This window comes from Chenopodium album, chromosome 1 (genome assembly GCF_948465745.1).
Source record: "Chenopodium album chromosome 1, dcCheAlbu1.1, whole genome shotgun sequence".
NCBI classification, from domain to species: Eukaryota; Viridiplantae; Streptophyta; class Magnoliopsida; order Caryophyllales; family Amaranthaceae; genus Chenopodium; species Chenopodium album.
The window spans coordinates 81,317,227-81,334,738 of record NC_137834.1 but is presented as its reverse complement, the minus strand read 5'-3'; the positions used below and the strand labels follow the sequence as shown (position 1 = coordinate 81,334,738).

General features: G+C 30.1%; 1 protein-coding gene across 1 annotated transcript; it reads right to left on the bottom strand.

Annotated features, from left to right (window-relative positions):
- Window positions 1–5,920: 5,920 nt before the first annotated feature.
- On the bottom strand, window positions 5,921–8,241 carry LOC145613345 (cytochrome P450 CYP736A12-like). Its single transcript, XM_081668468.1, has 2 exons — window positions 7,458–8,241; window positions 5,921–6,928 (listed from the first exon to the last, which is right to left on the bottom strand). Exons 1-2 carry the CDS (start codon window positions 8,169–8,171, stop codon window positions 6,110–6,112), a joined length of 1,533 nt encoding a protein of 510 aa, XP_081524594.1. The 5' UTR covers window positions 8,172–8,241; the 3' UTR covers window positions 5,921–6,109.
- Between the last annotated feature and the right edge of the window lie 9,271 nt (window positions 8,242–17,512).

Sequence of the window (17,512 nt, the reverse complement as noted above, 5' to 3'; positions counted from 1 at the left end):
TATTTCATTAAAAAAATTCAAAATTGCGGGCAACCTTACTCACGTGCTTAGCACGTGAGTTTCTCGACGCTTTTAAGTGTCGAGAAAATTTTCGACTACAAAAAGCGTCGCAAAAAGACGGAACCAAAAATTATAGACTGACGCCCCTTCAACAGCGTCGAACCAATTGCGTTCAAAAATCACTCTTTTTGTAGTAGTGTTTACTAGGGTATCCTACGCGCGCGATGCGTGCGAAAGAGTTAGCTCCTGCATAGAAGTTTTATTAGTGCGTAGTTACACCTTTGGTTTGGGTGGTAGGGGTGTCCGTTCGGTTTTCGGTTTGGATTTAGTCCAAATCCGATCCAATCCGAAATATAATTCGGTTTTCAATTTTTCAATCCGATCCGATCCGAATTTCTCTCTTGATCCAATCCGAATTAAAATTCGGTTATTTGGATCCGATCCAAAAATCCAAATTATAATACATTATTTTTTAGCTCCTAATACAATTATAAAAATAAAGCTTTAATACAAATAAAAGTCTTTAAAATAATGAGTAAAATAAATAGTTCAACGTCAAGTCATTAATTAATTAACACAAAGTCTCCCTAATTTATTTTTTGTAGTAGTAAGTATTTGAGCTAAACTTCAAAAAATAAAAAAATCCATATTTATACAAGCTTAATTTTACAATTCGGTTTTCGGTTTGGATTGGATCCAATTAGGGTAAATCCGATCCAATCCGAAAATCCGAATTTCCAAAAAATCTCAATCTGATCCAATCCGATTTAAAGTTCGGATCCGATCCGAATTGATAATTCGGTTTGGGCTGGATTGGATTTCGGTTTTTATCCGAATTATGGACACCCCTATTGGGTGATAGACCCGGTAATTTTATTACGTACGATTTGGTTTATGTGCCTATGTAGTGGTTTTGTAGAAGTATAAAAAAAGCCACCAAAATCTTTAATGACAATTATTTGTTAAAACCCTCAAAAGTTTGATTGTGTTATTTCAAAATTATTATTAAATAATATTAATTGATTTGCATCCCTTCATATCTTAAGCTAGTTTAGAACTTTTAATTGATTTGCATGATTCAATAATACTTAAGGTATTTTTCTTCAAACGACTTTTTTGTGAGCTTGGTCATACGGAGTAATAATATGTGAAATGTTCGTTGTAGCTAAAAACTTAATAATGTAAGTTCAATGTTCTACGACCATCTAATATCTATATCTATAGCTAATACTAAAGCAATAACCACTTATTTATATTTTTCCTCTTAAATTCTCTCTATATTTAATACATTTTTTTTTCTATCATCGATTTCCCTCGATTTTAGGATTTTAAAGTTATTTATATCTCTTGATAACATCTGCTCAAATATCATTATTTAATATGAATATCATTTAATTCCACGTAGTTTATGTGTGTGCCATCAAATAATTACAATTGAAAAGCTAATAAACCATAACAATATTTGTAATTAAAGGACAACAAAATTGTAAATAAGAAGAGCAACCACGAAGGAGTAAAAAACAATTCATCTCGTGATAATAAACAAAGTCTTCGTACATACATTTTTTTTTTTCCTTTTTAAATAATAATAATAACATATGAAGTACAAAACATTATAATTTTTTTATTTAAAATAAAGGCATTACAAGTTTTTGTTAAAAAAAAAAAACTTTGTAGTAATCGATGGTATGTTTAATGAAAAAAAAAACCAATTAAATATATTAATGAGAGTAAATACATTAATGAGGGTAAAAAAGTAAATATACATTTTTGTACATAACATTGTACATATTTTTGAGGGCATAGTTGGTAGCACACTATTCCTAAGAGTTATTTTCTACTTTTTATAAGGTAGGGATTAGGTAGTTTCTTACAACATTTTTTTTATTAGGTAGTTTCTCACAAAATTTAGGCTTTATTAGGTAGTTTCTCACAAAATTTCCTTGTAATTAATTACTTATCATCATAAATTGTATCCCATATAAAAAATAAATAAAAAAAATTATTTAAAAAAATTTTTAAACAAAAAGCTATAATTAAGCTAAGGCTAAGGAAGCAAACTCAACAACCTTGACTAAGTCTAACAACATTATTATTGTATTTATAAAATAACATGTGAAATTATTATCTAATTAATCCTTTTTTTTTACAAGAATTATATAATTACTCCTTATTACTAAAGTCATTGAATATTGTTGTCTTATTTTACTTTAAAATTTACAATGTTTTAGGGTGGTTTATTTGTTATGAGTTATTAGAATAAAGTTTGATTAAATGTTTTTTATTAGAAAAAAAAAAATTATGACAAATAAGTGTCCTGCATATACTTTTGTATGCCTAAACCAATTTAGAAGATTTATCCTCTAAACAAGACAATAGATTTTATAGTGTAATATTTTACTGATAATTTTGACATTTGCTATCACTAAAAATACCATGCTTCACATTTACTACTGGTTAATTTTATTTTATTTTTTTACTACCACCCAAATCACACTTTGTTAAACTTAACTACTTTATATGCTTCAAAACTATATTTTGGAAAACCTTACTGTACAAAACTATGTTTAATCCAAAAATTACATTTGAATTTCCGTCTTTGTTTTTTTGGATTAAACATAGTTTTGAAGTAAACTTTTCACGGTTTTTTCCCATATTTTCATGACAAACTCATATTATCGAAAATTGAAAATTTAAGATTTTTAATTACATATGATCAATGGTTTTGCATCTTTTGATTGAGATTGTCTAATTTGAGTGATTGAGACATATGTTCATTTTCTACTAATTAGTAAGTGAATTAAGGTACAAAGATCATGAATTATATTGGTAGTTAATTTCATCCATGGATGAAGAACATTGAAAAACATTGAAAAATAATGAAGAACATTGAAGAACAATATTATATTATTATGATTTTAAATTACTTTTTTTCTACTTTATTAAAAGAATAATTTTAATATGATGGTAATTAACAAGTTTTCTTCATTAAGAGTAAAACTAAGTTGTGCAAGAGATTTGGAAAATAAGGTATTTACTTTTAATGCCCTCAAAAAATGGTATTTACTTTTAAAGTAAAATAGTACTTTAATAATAATTTGCTTTACTTTTAGGAAAATTTTTAATTACCATCCAAAAATGTATATATATTCAAAATAACCACCCGTTTAATTTTTTATTTTATTTTACCACCCCTTAAATTAAAAAACTACTCAAATAACCACCCATTTTAAAATTTCGGTGGATTTTGTTATACGGACCCACCCAAACAATGGTAAATTATTAGAAATTTTGTTTCAAATTAAATATATAATAATTTACCCATAAGAGTTAGCTCAAGTGGGTAAGCAACTTGATGTCGCTTAGGGAGGTTTTTTTTAAAAAAAAAAATTCTCTTGGATGAATGGTAAAAAAAAACCCTACCGTCATTAACAATCATTAACTATAGTTTAGGTTTGTTTTTATATTTTACAATTAAATTATTTTATAAATGATTAAAAAAAATTAAATCCATCCATCCTTTCCCTATCTGCCATCGATCAACCTCCCTTCCGACATACTCCTTCCCCTTTGCCGGAATCTGGCAGCCGACAACAGCCTCCTCCGGTCTGCCATGAATCATCATCCTCTTCATCCATCCATGAAACTTCTTCTTCTTCTCCTCTTTAATCATTGAAACTAAGTCCAAGCTAAGGTGGAAGACAAATAATTGATCGTATACCACCATAAAATCCGTATGAAATTGGTGCTGATGAAGACTATACTCATTGAAGACTAAGTCCAAGCTAAGGATGAAGACAAAACTTTCAACCATTGTACTGTTTCCTTTTACTTAGACAACTTAGGCCCCGTTCTTTAGAGCTGCTTTGCTCTGCTCTGCTCGGCTTTGCTTTGCTGAAATCTGCTCTGCTCTGCTTCAATCTGCTCTGCTCTGCTCTGCCCTGCTCTGCTCTGCTCTGCTTAAAAATAATACTTAAAAATAGCTGCTTCAATCTGCTCTGCTCTGCCCTGTTCTGCTTTGCTCTGCCTTGCTCTGCTCTGCCCTGCTCTACTTCAATCTGCTCTGCTCTGCTGAAATCTGCTCTGCTCTGCCCAGAAGCTCAAAAGTTTTCTTTACTTGTTTGATTTAGAATATTAATTATAGGAGATGAACATGAAAAAAGACATATTAAAATTTTGTATGATTAATTTTGATTTATTTATGGGGTAAATTTGGGTTTGGTGTGATTAATTTTGACTGATTGTAAATTGGGATCTTATTTGATTAAGTTTTATTCTTTTTTAGGGGTAAATTTTGGGTTTTTGGTGTAACCAATATTGATTGATTTAGGGGTAAATTTGCGGTTTTGTTTGTTAAATTATAATTGATGTAGGCAAGAATTCAATTAGGAATTTTTGGGGCTACATGTATGAAAACATGTGGAATTTTATTTGCGGAAAACAAGTGAAATAATATAGTTTATGTAAAAGAATAATTCTATGATTCGAAAATGAATAAGCACAAAAGTTGTGTAAACCAACCAATATAATTTCAATGCACGCATCGCATGCATATAAAACTAGTACTCACTCCGTCTCATAATATAATTTATGTTTGCGTGTTTTTCACGATATTTAAGAAATATGAGGACAAATTGGATGAAGTACCTTAATAAAAGTGAAAAGTACAATTATAGACAAAAGTTAGAGAGAGAAAGTGGAGAAAAGTACAAGGCATATGCAAAAATCAATGGTAATGTAGGAAGTAGAATAAATAGAGTTAAACAAGTGAGGGTATAATGGTCTTTATATATTATCTAAAAATGAAAACAAAAAAAATATTTTGGCTCTCCAAAATAGGAAAACTGAAACTACTGCCTCCGTTAACAGTTATTTGCAACAATGGGGGATAGCACTGACTCCAAGGCAAAACTTTTAAAGCGTGATTATTGAAAAATAAGGGCATTTGATTAAGTATTAATCCTACCTACAAAAAACAATTAAACAAAAACCAAATCACCGACACCCAGAATCACTAAACCCAGAACCACCACCAAACCACCGACAACCACCAGAAACACCAAACCGTCTATCACTCTGAACCCACAACCACCACCAAAACCACCAAAATCCAACCACAAAACCAGGCCACCGAATATCAGAACCCAAAGACCCCACCCACAAATCCAACCAACCACCGCTAAAACCCAACCAAACCCCGAAAACCACCCATAAACCCAGCCAACACCGCCGACACCCAACTAAACCCAGCAAATCACCACGAACAACGAACTCCGCAATCAACCACGACCCAACCAAAACCAGAAACCACCACCGATCCCAGCCAATTAAAACCCAGCAGACCCACCAAAAATCCACGAACCACCACCCAAAACTCACCGTAAGTCACCCACAAACCACCGAAATCCACTCAAGAATCACCAAAACCCACTTACGAACCACAAAAACCACCCACGAACAACAACTACCACTAGATCTACCGAACCCACGCTCACAAACCACCAACATCCACCCATGAACTTACCCACGAAATGAGACGAGAGATGACGATGAAGAAGATGATGAGAGATGAAGAAGGAAGAAGATGAGGGATGATGATCAGTTCAGAAGATCAAAGAATATGAGATATGATGATGATGAAATGAGGGATGAAGATGGAGGAGAGAGAGGGTGGGGAAATGAAATTAGGGGTAATCTGATTTTTTTGGGGGAAAAAATCTTAGATGATTAAGTTAGATTAGGGTTATATTAATTTGTAATTATGTCTAGTATTATGTGTAAATAATTTTTAAATGAGGGTATTTTGGTCATTTTACCAAATAAAAGTTACTATATTAGGAAAGAAATAGTTTTATTGCAAATAATAGGTAGCAACTGTTTTTAGTAAATGTTGCAAATAACTGTTAACGGAGGTAGTATATTATGAGAAGGAGGAAGTACTTATATATTACAAAGCATTACACATTTACACATACATCTAACACTATATTTGGGCTCTTGAGCAAAAAAAAATAAAAATAAAAATAAAATTCTAATTTTATATAAGTAGTATCAAAGCTTTTTTCTAAAAAAAAAGGGGTGCCAATAAAGCTTTAAATAAAGACTCAAGTTAAACATTGAGGCGATATTTAGGAATAAGTGCCAAGTTGTTTGCCATGGACATGACAAGGCCAAACTTCTCTTGCATGACTAAATTGTTGAAAGAAGTTTTATCAGGCATGTGCCAATCAAAGGAATGCACCAATGTAGACAATATTAGCTTAACATTTAGTAGACCAAGTTGTGTACCAGGACATCTCCTTCGACCAAATCCAAAGGGTGCAAGGCGAAAATCTTGTCCACTAATTATATCAACGTCGTTAACCAAAAATCTTTCAGGATGAAATTCTTCACAATTATTTGACCATATAGTTGGATCTCTACCAATTGCCCATGCATTTAGGAAAATTTGTGCGCCTTTGGGAATATAGTACCCATCAAATGTAATTTCTTGCATGGCTTCATGTGGAGCAAAAATGATTGGATATAGGCGAAAGATTTCTTTGATAACTAGGTCCAAGTATTTGAACTTTGGCACATCTTTCTCCTCCACCATTTTATTTTTTCCTACAACACTTTCTATCTCTTGTTGCAATTTTCTCATTTTCTCTGGATGCTTTAATAGAGATGCTAGTGCCCACTTAACTATGTTGGTAGCACTATCAATTGCTGGCACAACTAGGTCTATTAAAATGGCTTTTATACCATCCCTCTGAATGTCATATGATGCCTTTGTATTGTCGTTGTTGTTCATCAATGACAACATTACATCTACCAAATCTCTATGAGTTCGTTGCTCCTTTTTTGCTTCATCTTCATGGTTGCAGATGATTTTCTCCAAGACATCATCCACAATCTTCATAAGTTTTTTAATGCGCCTTTTCAGTCCCTGATAATTCCATAATAGTTTATATAGTTAATGCCCCAAATTGTGCTTGATTTATTTAACTTGTATAGGAAAACATGCATGGGCATCCACTTATTATAACACTAGCAATAATTAAAATATGATTTGATTTATAATTAGCATAATTTATAAAAAGCACTACTATTTCTAATGCATTAATTAATTGTTTCTGAATGTGTAAGATTTCAATATAACAATTGTCGTGTTATCATAGTAGAATTATATTTGATCTTATATAATATGCATTTTTTTTAGTTTTGACTTCTATTGTAGATGTAATAAGCTTTTGATTAAATAAATTAGTTAACTTTAATTAGTTTAAAAAATATGAGGTGGGTAAAATTTAACTATTTTTTTAGTTTAGAGACTACATGTATTTTAAATTAACCAGTAAAACATTAAATGCATCTAGTATTTGACCTAACTAGCAAGAACTGAATTTGGATTAGCCCAAAGGATGAACCGGAAAAGGAAAAAAAAAAAAAAAAAAGAAACAATGCTTGAAACAAACCTGAGGATCAAATGGTGCAAGGAAAGGCAAAAAGTCAGCAATATTTAGGGTTCCTGACAGTCTCAAAGCCTCAAGGACAGTAGCTCTAAGGGCCAAATCATTCTTGGGAGCTCCATACAACATTCTATATATCAACTCCTCGAGGACACCACCAACACTAGCGCCAATATCTACGGCTTGATTAGCTGCCGAAGCAGCCTTCAATGAAGTCATTAGTTTACCTAATTCCTCCTCCCTCAACCATGCGAATGACTTAATTTTTGAAGCACTCATAAGCTCCATGACACATAATTTTCTTGCATTTTTCCAATATGAACTATATGGTGTGAAAATGATTCCCTTAGAATTATATGAAAGGTCATGAGAAACCTCGGACATAGGCCTCTTTGCACAAAGCACATCGTGATTCCTAAGAAGGCGCTCAGCCATTTGTGGCGAGGAGATCACAATGACGTGCTTGGAGCCAAGCTTTAAGTGCATGATGGGTCCGTATTTTTTGGCTAAGTTTTGAAAGCTACGATGAGGGAGGCTCCCTACTAAGTGAAGATGTCCTATGATGGGTAATTTTGGTGGGCTAGGAGGTAATTTTGGTTTATTCAATGATTTTGATGAGGGCATAATCGTAATTTTTTTCTTAAGTAGTTGCATAAGTGACCTCCATGAAGCCATTAGGCCAAGGAGAAATGCAACGATGGTAATACCAAGGGACAACATTATTATTGTTGTTAAACTAACAAGAGTATCTTTTTTTTTTTTTAGAGTGAATGAAGAAGAGTATATAATAGAAAAGACCTTTACTAAGTGAAGAACTGAAGAATATCCTATGTTGGACCAAGATATTTATAGTCATAAAAATCTAGTACAACGCGTGAACTTTTGGTAAATAGATGGTATACAATATAATTTCAACACAAGTTATATAAAACAATGGTCCCAACATAAACACTAGATGCAATCAATGTTTTTAATAATTTAAACACTAGTTATATAATAGAATGGTCCCATTATAAACACTAGATACATCAATTTATACTTTTAACTCAATTTATAAGTGATATACTTCCTCTGTTCTTTTTTACTTGACCTGTTTCTTTTATCACGCTTATCAATGCAAAACTTTAACGATCAATAACTTAAATTCTCCATAAGTTAAAATTATAAAAGTTATATATTATGATAGTTATTATTGAGACGAATCCAAAAAGATCATATATGAATATATTTGTCCTTACATATTATTTACAAAAGACGGTCAAAGAATGGGCGGTGAATAGTGTAAAAGTCAGAACGGGTCAACACAATAAAGAACGGAGGAAGTAACACTCAAGATGAAGCCAATTAACCAATTTGATAGATAAAAAAAAGACCCCCTTCAAATAAATAATACCCTTCAAATCATACGGAAAACTAACCCATTGTGTCATTTATGTCTTCTTTGTTAGACTTACCCCAAGTGAAAAAGTAGAGTGTTGAAAAGTCTACAGTGTTGTATAACTATTTAAGCATGTGCAAATAGTTATACGAGTAGAGAGGGGGGGGACCTTACCAGTCCTTGACATATGAACAAGAAAACATGTCCTTAACATAAAAACCAATTATCAGTACAAGAGAGCGGGGGAGGGGGGAAGCATTCAACTTCGGAATGATATTTGTGGGCGCTATTTGGACCATATCTTTATATTGTGTCAAAAAAATCTTTATATTGTACTAGCTAGTATGAACATTTCACACAATTACTCATTACTTCATTAGTCATCAATTAGACCTTTGTCAATATATCCATTTTTTTTTTTGGAGGAATGATATTCATTTATTAAGGTTGTGAGGACAATGGTTTTCCTTAAAAAAAAAAAAAAAAAAAAACAAAACAAAACTCCCTCCGTTTTCAAATACTTGATCCATTTTCTTATTTGGAAAAGTTTTACAATATTTAATTAATTTCTCTCACCTAATGGACCCACCATTAATCATATTTTATTAACTAGTTTGGAACCCGTGCTATGCATGGTTTTAAAGTACAATAATACTTTCATTATTCTTTTTTTAAAACCTGTAAAACGAAATCATTGTCTATAAGAAAAACATAAAAAAAATTTATAATAAACACTATATTATGATATACAAGTAATGTGAAAAGGAAGAAATATGAAGTAATAAGATTTTTAGTATTTGTAATATTAAAGCTTAATCTTATTCTTAATTAATTAAGTAGTATTATATAGTATTACATAACATTTTTTATATGCTTTACTACTACGTTTTCATATTTTAATTAAAATTATTATGGTTGTATATCATTCTCTTCCCTAAATATAAGGCTAAACTTAACAAACTTCTTTCAAAAAAAAAAGTAACAAACTTTTTAGAGGGAAATATTTTAATGATGTAATACCAATTGTACTTTAGGGAAACTTATGGGGATTACTTTAATATATAGTACTAGATTAGCTTCCGTGCGATGCATGTATATAATAAAAAGAATTTATAATTGTATACATGCATTTTCAAGTCATATAATCACTCAAAATATGTAGTACCTTTGTATTTATCAACACCAAACTACAAAAATTAAAATAGTACATTGTATAATGAAAAAAAAAATCATGTGTACCACAAAATTCAGTGGAATTTGTAATTAGACGAAGTAATCACATATATACAGGGTTAATATTTGTTTTCCTTAAGATTAGCTATATGTAACTCAAGATAAAAGTATTTTGCAGTCAATATTTAGCTTTGGAAAAATGGAATCTAAAAATCCAACCTTTGGCCGGTCTGACAATAAAAATCCAACCTTTCATTAATCTCAAAAAAATCCAACCTTTGCACCCCACCTTCTTTGGCAGGTCCATTTGACCTTTAACTTGTTAAACCGGTTAAAAAGTTTTTTTTTTATTTTTTTTTTTAATTTCCTTCACTCCTCTTCTTTCTCTCTCCTCTCTACACCACCACCACTTCTGCCACCACCTTAGCACCACGAAACCACCCAACACCACCACCTCCTATCACCAAGAAACCACCCAACACCACCATCTAGCACCACGAAACCACCCAACTAACACCACCACCTAGTACCACGACACCACGACACCACCCACCACTACAACCCACAACCTCAACTCAAATTAAACCCACAACCCAAACTCAAACCCACAACCCCGAACTCAAACCCAAAACCCAGAACCCCGAAATCGAACCCACAACCCCAAAAACGGGTCAGGGGTATTAGAAAACCGGGGTCGGGTTTAGGGTGGGGAGGGGAGGGGTGGAAATGGGTCGGGTTTAGGGTGGTTTTGGTGGTTGGGGAGGTTGCGGCAAGGGGTGGGGGTGGGGGGAGATCGCTGGAATCCGGCGACCCGAATGGTGGGGCTGGTTGGGGTGGGGGGAAATTGCAGGGGAGTGGGGGAGGTGGCTGGGGTGGTGCGGGGGCTGGGGGAGTGGCTGGTGGTTTGGTTTTTTTTTTTCTTTTCTTTTTTTTTTCTTTTTGTTTTTTAATGATTAAAAAAATTATTGACCAATTAACGACTGACACGTGGCATATAACTTACAAAAAACGGTCATCAACAGGTAATGGATCTGTTGGAGAAGGTGGGGGCAAAGGTTGGATTTTTCTGAGATTACTGAAAGGTTGGATTTTTATTGTCAGACCGGCCAAAGGTTGGATTTTTAGATTCCATTTTTCCTTTAGCTTTTTCAAATAAATAAAAACTAAATAAAAAATTAAATAAATAAAGAAAATTGGAAGAGAAAAAAAAAAGTTTAGGCGGGAAAAAAATCAAATGAGAAGCTAACACGTGTACAATTTTTTTAAAAATATGATGTCAACGGTTGTTATTTTAGTATTAACTAGCCTTTTGACCTGTTCGATGCACGGGTTGTTACATGGATAAATTATTTTCAAATAAAGGTATACTTTTCATAAGTTGAAACTTTTGTTATAGTATACGAAGTAATTGTTTCATTGCTAGTTAAAGTTCTTTGAAAGAAGATGAAGGATTATGTATATATACATGAATATTGTGGAATATGAAATGACGTATTAGTTTAAGTTATATTTTAAGTGTAGGAGATGAAAACACAATTTTGATTTTAATTCATATGTTTTATGTAATATGTACTAATTATGGTGGAATGAAACACTTCATTTTCTTTCTTGAATTTTCAATTTATAAAATGCATAAAGACTTGAACAAAAAAATTAAGGGAGGCGACATGTGGCATATGGGATAATGAGTGACTTGTGATGACATGTGTCATGTGAAAAATATGTGGTTTGTGTTTTTAAGTATAGAGTATAGATAGATTATAGATTTAGATAGATAGATTTCATGTTCTCTCTCTTCCAATACTTTCCACTACTTTTGCTTTTTACAATATTTTATTCTTTCAACTATCCCACTACCTCCATATTTTATTACTTTCTCCAATTTCTCCTAAAACTCCGCGTATGGAGAAATGGAGCAAGTATTTAAAAACAGAGGAAGTAAGGACTAATGAGTGTTCAAGATAGGAATGTGTACATAAATGATAAATCTAATAATATATCACTGATATATAAAGTCGATTTTGTAGCCAGGTCACGAGATAACTATACTTGGCATTCCAGGATTTCGCCAAGTATCATGCCACGTAGGCGACAAATTGTTATTATTGTGAGACATATGATGCTAAATAATCGAATTTTGGATAAATTTTTGAAAATAAAAATAAATATTGTATAAAGTTTCATTATCGACACATTATTAATATTTCATATATACAATATTAATCATAACTTTTAATAAATATCATTTAACTCAGTTCTATTTTCATCATAAAATTTGTTTTAAAAATTTCTTTAAAATAAGATCTATTTATAATATATTTAATTTATTTATAAAAATAAAAGAAAATTAGAAAAAATAAGTTTTAATCAGCTTAGTTTAGTAAAAAATACTTTCAGTTCAGTAACAATAATTTTAAGTCCAATAAAAAATATTTCAAGTTAATAATAGCATATATATCTATGTACAAACAAAACTACAAAAAAGTACAATATTATACAAATAAGTCATATGATGTCGTATGTATAACTATTTTGCATTAAAAGGGATTGTAGGACCTTATTGAATATTAAGGCCAAAAAGTTTTTCCTAAAATTTTTATCAACAATCTAGGCATTGTCCGAACACAAAGCTAGTCATATCACTAATAAATAAATTAAAGCCAGTCTCGCAGCCAAGTCATGAGATAGTAACACTTGACATTTTAATTTTCAGCCAAGTGTTATGCCATGTAGGGGACAAATAGGTTTGTTGTGACATATATAATGCTAAATAATCGAATTTTGAATAGATTTTTTAAGATAAAAATATTGTATATATTTTTATTATTGATACACTACTTATATAATCTATATACAAAATTAAACATAACTTTTAATAAAAATCTAATGACTCGGTTTTATTTACATCCTAAAATTCATTTTAAAAACTTGTTCAAAATAAGATCCATGTATAATATATGTAAAATAATAGAGAAGTAGTAAAAATAAGTTTAAATCGGTTAAAATACATTCAGTTTAATTAAAAATAATTTAAGTATGATATCGCATGTCTAAATATCCTGCATTATCAAAAGTGAATATACATGACCGTATTTAACATTCAAGCCAAAGGTTTATTCTAAAATTCAATAATAAAAAAAAAAAACAGGGCACAATACTAGTTTATATATAAATGGGAGTTTATTTCGAGTTTTAGAGAGCCATGTAGGATAAAATTTTCTTAACGTGCCATATAGGATTACAAATTTTAGTAATAGCCAATCAAATAAGAGATTTTTAATTCATTTAGAATTAAATAATTCAAATGTCACATAAGCAAAATTGGCAAATGAGATTTTAAAGTTTAAATTCTTTTTATCTTGTTAAATTAGAAATTTTATCTAATCTTTCAAAAAAAAAAAATTTATCAAAAAATATAACAAATGAGAGGAAATTCACAATTTATTTTAAAAATTAAAATATTAAATAATGGTATACTACGTAGAACAAATAAAATAAAAAAATTCTATCACATAAATACGTTAGATTTGTTTTTAAAAATACAAATAAAGCATACATCACACGGGATTCATCTAGTATAATATTGTTAGAATACTATCATACAATGAATTAATTATTATGCAATACTAGCTTAGGAGTCTATTTTAAGAAATAGAATGAAATATAAACATATTATTGTGATATTATATTATGATAATATTTTGGAGAATATCTTGTGAAAAGATTAAATGTGAGCTATTGTGATATATTTTTATTGTTAAAACTAGCGTATGGTCCCGTGCAATGCACGGATTTACCAAAATTTATAAATATTTTTATTTCAACAACTTTTGTATGATTTTTTTTTTTTTTATAATAAGTATGAAAAAATTCGATATTCTGCTAATTATATTAAAAATTATGCATATCTTTTTAAATAATATTATTTTGCTTAAATTTTCTATAAGTTGTTACAAAAATGTTTTATTGAATTTTGGAAGGAAAGATTGCGTTTAAATAGGAAAGAAAATATTATAGTATATTAAAATTGCCTAAGATAATTTGACAAAAAAAGAAAATAAAAAAGTGGAGGGAAATTATTTAACCAGATTTTATCACGTGTCATTTTTTATTCGCTTTTAGTATATAGTATTGATATTTAGGAATATTAGGGTTAGATAATCCTATACTCTATACTTTGCAATGTGGCCAAATATTATGAATGGGAAAAATACAAAGAGAAATATTTTTCCAAAATTTGACATGGTACCAAAAGCCTAGGGTGATGAAAAACATCGAGAGTTTATGTGGGAGAATGAGAGAACTTTGAACACGAAAGTTCATGTGGGAGGAGCAAATGAAAAAGAAAAAAAACCTTAATTACGAGAGTTTATGTGGGAGAATGAGAGAACCTTAAACACGAAAGTTCACGTGGGAGGAGCAAATGATAAAGGAAAAAAAACCTTAATTACGAGAGTTCATGCAAGATGAGATGACGAAAAACACGAGAGTTCGTGTGAGAGAATGTGAAAACCTTTAAACACTGGAGATCGTGTGAGAGAGGAGAAGGAAAAAAATATGATGAGTCCAAAAGAAAAGGTGTTCTCATTGTATTGGTATATTTGCAAGTTCAAAAAGAATTGAAAATTTTATAGTACACTCGACCCGGTTTAAATTGATGATTTACTTTGCTAGATCATCATAATTTTTTTTATTAAAAAAAAAAAAAAAAAAAAAAAAAAAAAAAAAAAAAAACAAGTTTCAAATCAATCTTCTTTAATTCAAGGAATTTTTCTTGATCATTTCCATTTTATTAGCTTCCAAAATCAAAATCCCTACATTCTTCCATTATCAATCAATAATCAATAACTTCAATAACTATAACTATATATATAATAAAAGACACACCAGCAATGATACGTGTCATCGTCTGGTGTGTCCTCAAATGTATTTTTTTTTTTTCTTGGAGAAAATGTTATTTTAAGTAAAGTTTAATGAGGTAAAAAAAAAAGTTGACTAAAATGTAAATAGCCTTAATTGTAAAAAAAAATAATAATTATTTAGATCTTTAATTATAGAAAGAATAAAATACAATAACTTCCTTAGGAAAAATATCATTTACATATTAGCTTTTCAACATAGGACTTTTATTACTTATTTTTGTTAAGCAAATTACCTTGATATTTAATGTAAGAACATTAATCAATAAATATATACTACTTCCGATTTTTATTATTTGCAACTTTGAAATATTTTATATCTTACAAATAATACCCCAAAGTTGGAAATAATATAAATAGGAGGTAGTAATATATTGATTAATGACTATGAATTATTATATAAAATATTACCAAAATATAATTTAAATTATATTGATATCTAATTAGAGTTCATATTAGAAGAAAAGTTAGTTGAATAAATAATACGCTGTCGAAATGATATGTTTAGACAGCCTTAAAATAATATGTAATAATATTATTGTAGGTTGCATAGTTTTGATTGAAATATTAGAGTGATTTTCATAGTGCGTACAAAGAAAATTTATTCTTAAAGTTAGTACATAACTTTAAAAAAATTTCATTTAGTTAACAAGAAAAATTACACTTCAACAATACTACACTGAAATACTTAAAATAACCATATGCTCAAATGCTTAACTATAAAGTACATATTTAGCTAATCGGTTTTTTCATGACTATGTTTCATTTTAATAAAGGTTTTAGCAGTTTATTTCACACTAATTTTTGACAATTTTTTTTATTGATTAAAATAGTTGTAAATTAATAATAACACTACAAATTACCGTGCATGACACGGAATCTAAATTAGTTTAAAATATTTTAGAGAGAGAGAGCATGCTAGCTAATTGAAAATGAAGAACACGCTGATAATTGAAAAAAACATGTTATATCAATACGGAGTAACAAGAACATGCTAGTTTTGCAGCAAAAAACAAGAACATGCTAATTAATTGAAAAGAACATGTCGTACAATTGAGAAAAGAACACGCTAATTGAGAAAGAACCTATTATATCAATAAAAAAAAACATGCTGGCTAATTGAAAAGAACATGTCATACAGTTGAAAAATAAACACGTTCGTTGATAATTGAGAAAGAACCTATTATATAAATCAAACGATCATAATATCTTCTTGTTTTCTTCTCGAACCACAATATTGTCTTTTTTTTTTTTTTTTTTGAAAGAAGTTCTAAAGGATATTAAATTTCATTAATAATAGTCATACGACATCTACAATTGACAATTAACGATAATGAAAACGAATTTAACAAAATCAAACAAGAATAAATCGGGGAAGGGCTAAGAATCCAAATACATAAATATAACAATTCGGCACATTCTCGGTTCGTTGTCTCATAAAACTTTTTGAGTGGATCCTTCGCCGCTTCGTAATTTTGGGAGAAAGAAAATTCTTGTGTTGATTCCGTAACCCGAATCCGAGCCATAATCAATAGTAGCCCCGCACAACCAGAGACCAAATTAATCACAAATAAAACCTTGTCTTTCGAAGGAGTCCGAAAACCTTGTCTTTCAAAGGATATCGAAAAAATCTTGTCTTTCGAAGGAGATAAACCCTTTCTTTCGAGGGAGACATTATTGTAACCTAAGAAACAAAATTAAAAACTTAAAAGAAAATAAAGATTGGGGCTTTTCACCGGTGAAATCTGATGGAAGCCCCTTCAAAATTGACAATGAAGGCTAAACTTTAGGAGAGAGAACACAATATTGTCTTCTTGAATATGTTCTTCACGAACCATAGTTGGTTCGTTATTTTGATTAAAAAAAAAAAAAAAAACCCCAAAAACAAATGAAATTCGGAAAAAAAAAAAAAAAAAAAAAAACCCAAATTAGACTTTTAATTATAAAATTATGGATAAAGAAAAGCTTTGGATGTTAAAAATTTTAAATTACCTTTCATTTGAATCAGCCATATACTCAAGATTCAAGGTTGGATTGAACGAATTTCAAATTATACTAGGGTTCTTGGCTGCTGAATTTTTTTAGAAATTGAGAAAATAATTTGAATAGCGAGAGAAAAATAGAAAATGACATTTTGGGAAATCATATTTACCACAAATGAATTTTTTTTAATTAGTATGGAACATGGTGGGTTACTTTCCGAAATTCAGTAATACCAACTCCTTTTTACTTACTTTGAGAGCAATTGTGCGGTAAGATTAGATTAATTTTCCTTAATAATAAATAAGATTTTTGTTGGTTATTTAAAATTTAAATGGTCAGATAAAATTAAAGGTGAATAAAGAAAAAATTGAAGGGAATTTTTTTTTCCACAACCTTATTTTAGGTAGCTCATATATTAAAATATTTCTCAGATAAGCGTGCTTGGCTAGCAGTATTCTTAAAATAGATGACCTCCTAAGAAGTTTCCTAGTGTGCATATGAGTGATATCTAGATTGTTAAGATAGTTAAGAATATTAGGATTAGATATTCCTATGGTATACATGAGAAAAATTCAATGAAAAAAAGAAAAATATCCCCAAAATTTAAC